Here is a 6,395-nt window from a genome sequence, read left to right as displayed (position 1 = left end):
AGAGAGAGAGAGAGAGAGAGAGAGAGAGAGAGAGAGAGAGAGAGAGAAAGAAAAAAGAGACTGGCTAACTCGTCCACAAAATGAGTATAATCAAGTCATGAAAGAATTGAGGATTGTTGGCTCCTATAAACCATTTATCATGTTTTGTGGCGGTGTGACTGAATGGGATTAAAATTGTGTCGCGACATTTACGATTTTCGCCATCGTTAGCAGAAAACAACATTTCTTATTTTTAATTGAATGTGGAAAAGAAACGCAATCATCGCACCGCATCAATATTTCGATTCATGCGCGAATAGTAAATAGGCAAGATCTTTTTTGTTTGTTTGTTTTCATCCAGCAATGGAAAACGAAACATTTGTCGTGTTCCATTCGGCCGTGGTTTATGTTATGTGAACTTGTGCGTTTCAATTTCGTTTTGAACGATACAATTTTGTCTATTTTGGTTAATGTTTAAGTCTATGCGGTACCACGACTTACTGTTTTATTCTCATTTCGTCATCTTTTTTTGTTCAAACGCGACCAAACAGGAAACCCTGATATTATAGACCATTTAAACGTTTCGCAAAATTTGTTGCAACAAATTTCGAATTAATTATTTTCTTGCAACTTTGTACTTTAGTTTTTTTTTGTATGTGTGTTGGGCACGGGTTTGTTCCCAGCTTATTTTTATGCTTCGAATTATAAAGAGAAAGAAGAAAAAAAGGACAGAAAAAAATGACATTAAGTTAATCGAGTGAAATTGCAATTTCCTTTGCACTGTTAATTTCAAATATTTTTAACGCATATTTTTACGAGAGACTCAGCGTAATATTTTTTATACGAAAAGCCGTCTCAATCAACAGCATTATATTTTAATCGACTTGATTTTTGTTTTGCACCATAAACGGCGCGTCTTTTCTCTATGTAATGATTCCAATGGAATGATGTTAATTAAAATGAATTGCATCGTCTTAATCCGAGTGTATATCGTAACCGCAAGACCAATACAAATATACATACACAAAAAGCGCATTGGGTTTCTTTTTGCAAATTTGCGTAGAAAAACAGTCGAAGCCAATTTACTATAGGAAAACCAAATTACAAAGCAGCTTATTGTTTTGGGTGGCGCTCAACCTAATCACGATATATATATGCAATCACAAAGATTGCATAGCACAATGAATGCTCACGAATGCCCTAACATAAAATTTTCGCTTCGTCTCGCTCGTTCGTTTGTTCATTCATTTGTGGGAATATAGCAATCAATTCGATGACGATCCAACTGCACTATTATAAACTAAATGGCAATGAAGGGCGCGAGCGCACACACACACACATCACATTTCGACGAGTGTGGGTAATGAAATTGTAATATGGCTGTGGTTAGGAAAAAGTCATGTCTCTGTTGTTTGACGCGGTTGCATTCTGTTGTAGTAACGAACAAGCAGCTGAGTTTTGTATATTAGAAATATCATAACCAGGGAGTGAAAGAGATAAACAAAACGAAAAAAAGTCAATAAAATGTGTATATGCCAAAGCAATCCATAATGATGACCCGAAGAATGATGAGCATGAGCGCGAGTGTAATCCATATGAATGTTTTATTTTCATGAAAATGTGCGCGCACACAGCGCACGCTTTATTTTTGTTATTCTGTTTGTTTGTCTTCTTGTGCTCGGCTCAAAATATAACACAACGAACGAGGAGTGGAGCGCGGCGAGGATTGAATTTTGAAACAACTGACTGAATTCGGTGCCGTTCTATGTCATATTGTTTCTGTTGTCGTTCGCCAGTCGCGATAGACACACGTTTAAATCTAGGCTTTGTAGTGTGTTTTTTCCGTCATCGGTTCTCACAGTCGGTATCAAATGTTTTAAATGTTTTCATTTTGTACTCGAAACACTATTTGTGCGTATTTATTTATCGTGCGTGTGTGAATGATGCTTTTTTCTTGCGGGTATTTTAATTGCGTTAACAAAAAAAATATGGATTAATCCAATCGATTTTTTAATTTCTCGATAGTGGTAATTTTCTTCGGTATAAATACCCGAATATCGTCATAAACATTTCCATTGTGTCACTGAAAAGTGCATAGACCTATTTTTGTTTAATTTCACTAGAAGTTTCGATTTTTAAAACGCCGCCTTTGAACTAATAATTCGAACGCGATCCAAGTGAAAGCAATTGATAAGATAATGAATTACCAATAAGAATTTAACGGCAAATAAATTGAATTACAATTGAAATAATTTAATCTTATTTACAAATTGTGGATTTTAGAGTGCAAATAGAACGCAAAGTCACAGTGAAATAAAAACTTTTTTTTTTACCGTAATTTATGTGATTGTGTTATAGTATTCGGGTGCACTAGATCATCAAGTGATGTCAAATAATGACGACGACTTAGCGATGATGACGATGATGAAAAATTTCGTTTAATTTTCATTTTTATTTTGTGTTTGTTTTTTCTCTGTCATTTTGTACAAATTTCAACCGAATAAAAATAAACACAGCATTAGAAGAAAGAGAACGGTTTGTGCGTGTGCGTAGATCTACGATAAAAAAGTGTGTAGGTTATGAATCGCTTTTAGTATTCGTCAACATCAACAAATCACACGCCAAATTTCCACACAATTTGATTTTTTTTTTCGAAGGAAAACACTCTTCATCGTTGTGAATTTTGAATCGAAGAAAAATCGTGTGTGGACATTCATGTGTCGTTCAGCCAGAACGGGAAACAACAAATTATGATCTCTTTGATGTGATGATGTCGCGCATATAAATTCAATCTTTCCATTACTCTTTCGTTTTTTCGTAATTATTCCAAAAATACGTATTTTGGTTATTTTTGTTAAATTAAATTCACGGAATCAGTGTGCAAACGATCAGCTGCGCATTTTTGTGAAATATAATCCAATTGAATGGGGAAAAAGGTGTCGAGCGTAGTTGTGACTGTCACTTCGGTATCGTGTTTTTAATTAGAGTTTTCTTAACGATTTCCTGTTTTAAAAAAATGGACAGCATATCTGCTTCATATATATGAATGCCATTTGATTAGTCGATTGTACATTGCATCACAAACCAGTCACTTGTTGCCTACATACATGTTGGATCACATCCACACAATTAACATTCAATTTTCTCTCTGTTGTCTTGGGTTTTCCATGAAATTGCACACAATTCAACACATGTGCGCTGCAAACACCACCCAAAAAATACACAATACTCAAGCTAAAAACGCCTAATATTTGTCAGCAACGAAATTCCACGCTGCATTTTAATTCTGTAAGCTGTGTGTTTGTAAGCAATCTGTTTTCTTTTGTGCGCTTTGTTTAGCCATGGAGTTTCGTCACCATATTCAGATGTGCTCTAGCTTGTGCATATACCGATCATCATTTGCATACATACATATTATATCGAAACCGTGCTGCAACAATAAAAACACTAATCAGAAACTTAAGTGCGTTCTAAATTCTTGATTGGTCGATGTGATAATAAGCAATGTTAATGGGATCCAATTTGTTGTAAAACTAAATTGCTCCATTCAAATTAAGTGCGATTATAAAGCGTGTGGACGGATGGGCGAGTGAGAGAAGTCTTTTATGTTATGATCACTTTACGTCACGACCCATTCAGTTAATTAGATGCGATGCGAAATTGCAGTCCAGTGTTACTCTCTCTGCTGTGTATTGTTTTTTTTCTTCCGTGTCGTGCGAGCGGGGTTTCGTTGCTATTTTTATGGGTTTTGTTGTGCCATTTGATGGTGCAAGTGCCAAAACACAATTAAAAATAGAACCTTAAATCAATTTTATGTTTGGTTGGTGTCGCTTTTCTTTCTTGTCAAATACACATCGCGATGCGTGTGCATGACTCATATATAATCTAATTTGACCATCGATGTACAATATTTATACGGAAAAAAAGAGAGGCGATGATCAAAGGACAACGTTGCATACCATTTTGGATATTGATTTTCATACCAAAGCATTCATGGTTAAATGAATATTCCGTTAAATTTGTTCAATTGTATACGCTTACAGATGGAATACGTTAACAGATCAAAATGGTTCAGTAACCGGCGAGCAAATGAACTAAGGAACTTCGGAGTATTTACGTCGACGAATGTGAAAAGAGGAGGATTCAATGAATTGATAAAGAATATCTTGAATATTTTTGTGGAAACGAATGAGTTGTGATAAATGTTGACGATTGATGTGGCTGAAACAAGTTCAATGAACGAAATCCTGTGAAATGACAAAAAACAGTGACGTTTTTTTTATCGACATGAAATGGAAGCATAAACAAGTTCAGTGTATCAGAAAACGGTATTTTATTTAAACATTGGATCTAAATAAGAAACAAGCTATTCTTCTAACTGTTACTGTTGTAGTGCTATCATTAATTTTACATTCTCTAGCTCAAATTAACAAATTTCAGTTCAAAGTAATTTCAAACACAACACACACACATACACTCAGTGGAACAATTTTTTTTTATCAAAGCAAATATTCATAAATTTTCAGACAATTTTTCACCGCCATTAGACTCGGAAGAATATAAAGATCTCCTAGTAACAGGATTGAATTACGATATTATGGAAGGACTCGTTAAAGGCGAGTTCCCACCGGAACAACCGTATCATGCTCAGCATCAAATGCAACAGCAAATGAATTTGCAGATGCAAATTCAACAACAGCAGCACCACCCACAACAACAGCTGTTTCAAGCACATCAACCAGTAAACGATCAGTTACTCGAACAACAATTGGCCCAAATGCCATTTATGTCAGCAATAGCCGGAAATGCAAATCCACCACACTTCGCCAAACATCCGAATTTAACAGAAATAAATACAAATTACGATTTCACGGTGGGCGTGCCACCAGACCAAGCGAACAATGTCGTCTTCTCGCAACAAAAATTGTTCATCAAAATGGATTCCAAGATGACATTCTGCGTAACATATCGTGAACAGGTTAAAGACGAAAGATTGTTCCTGCGAGTAATGATTCTATATTCGTCGACCGAAAATATGCATTTGCCGGTAAATCGATGTGCGAATCATCAATATCGCCAATCGAATGAAGAAATTCAGCAAAACAATGCCATCGTAGATAAGGATGCTCGATTCGCGAGCATCATAAAAATCAACAATCCGGCTGCAATGTATAGAGGAAAGAAGACTGGTGAAACGTTTGGCGAGCGTTTGTCAGTGATTATACCACTTGATAGTGATGAATTTGATGCCGATGGCAACATTACACAGTTGATTTGCATGGAATTCGGTTGTCAGAATTCCTGTACATCGGGCATAAATCGACGACCAACAACATTGGTCTTTACACTTGAAAATGAATTCTATCATCTCCTTGGAAAAGGAACGATCGAGTTTAAAGTTTGTAGTTGCCCAAAACGTGATGCGGAACGCGAGAAAGAGGCGCCGAAAGGAAAACGCAATCTGGAAAAAGCATGTCCACGGGGAAAACGTCCCAAATATTCCGAACCAGCTAGAATGGTTAAAACAGAACCCGAGTCCGAATCGGACAACAACGATGGAACATCCAATGACACAAAGTCGGTGTCAATGACACAGCTCACAATTACCGTGCCAACGGAATTAGTTGCTGAACTATTGCGAGATGCTCAGGCCAAAGTGGCCTTAAAACTATTCAGAGATGGAAAAAATCACGTATCGCAATACGAAGCATGCTTGAAGGAGCTTCGAAAAATTGAAAAATGCAACGAAAAAAAATAATAGTATTTAAGCAAGTTGAGCATGCAATTACTGCCGAAAATGCTATTTAAATGCCGTCTTTCAATTTGCGGGTTTTTTTATTTCATCTCAATTTAGTCACAATAGGTTACAAATTTTTTTTTTTAGAAAAAAATATATGCATAAAATTCATCTTGGACGCTAATATCGACGAAAATTATTGATATTTTTTTTTCAAAACTCTATCATGCCCGAAAAAAGGATTTGCGCCTAGATAATAATTGTCATGTTTTTGTTTTAAAGTTATTTCATTTTATATATTTACTTTTTTTATTTTCGAGCGGTTGGCTCACGAAAAAACTACAAAATTATCAGTACAACTTTTTTCATACAATCTCGATCGATCGATTTTGTTAATTAATACAAAAAACAAAAAATAAAACTATTTTTTATGGCTGACAACAAGCCGAAAGCAAGAAAAAATTGAAGAAAAATATTGTTGTAATTTTAAGAAATACGTATATGATATCCAATTTATACATGATAAAATAAAAAATTGAAAAAAAAATAAAACTACAGCGTTGGTTCATATGTTTTTTTTGGATTATCTAGGATATTTATTCGAACAAAAGTTGAATCGTTAAAACTCGCACAAAACGCTCTCTTTCTTCTTGTGAATTTAATGTGTCTTGTTTACTTA

At 35.2% G+C, this 6,395-nt stretch overlaps 1 protein-coding gene across 2 annotated transcripts in view; it reads left to right on the top strand.

Moving 5' to 3' along the window:
- Positions 1-6,192, top strand: part of LOC116344896 (cellular tumor antigen p53) — a 10,099-nt gene extending 3,907 nt beyond the window's left edge. Inside the window, exons 2-3 of one of the 2 annotated variants that reach the window (XM_031773751.1) lie at positions 4,023-4,307; positions 4,506-6,192. In XM_031773751.1, coding sequence (XP_031629611.1) covers positions 4,577-5,737 — 1,161 coding nt within the window. In that variant the 5' untranslated portion in view covers positions 4,023-4,307; positions 4,506-4,576 and the 3' untranslated portion in view covers positions 5,738-6,192. The remainder of the gene's footprint in view (positions 1-4,022; positions 4,308-4,505) is intronic. The other variant, XM_031773750.1, reaches the window with a different exon arrangement.
- Positions 6,193-6,395: the final 203 nt, after the last annotated feature.

Source organism: Contarinia nasturtii, unplaced genomic scaffold (genome assembly GCF_009176525.2).
Source record: "Contarinia nasturtii isolate CC-2019 unplaced genomic scaffold, AAFC_CNas_1.1 Cnas_scaffold_1182, whole genome shotgun sequence".
In the NCBI taxonomy this organism is placed as follows: Eukaryota; Metazoa; Arthropoda; class Insecta; order Diptera; family Cecidomyiidae; genus Contarinia; species Contarinia nasturtii.
This window is presented reverse-complemented; position numbering and strand designations above follow the sequence as displayed.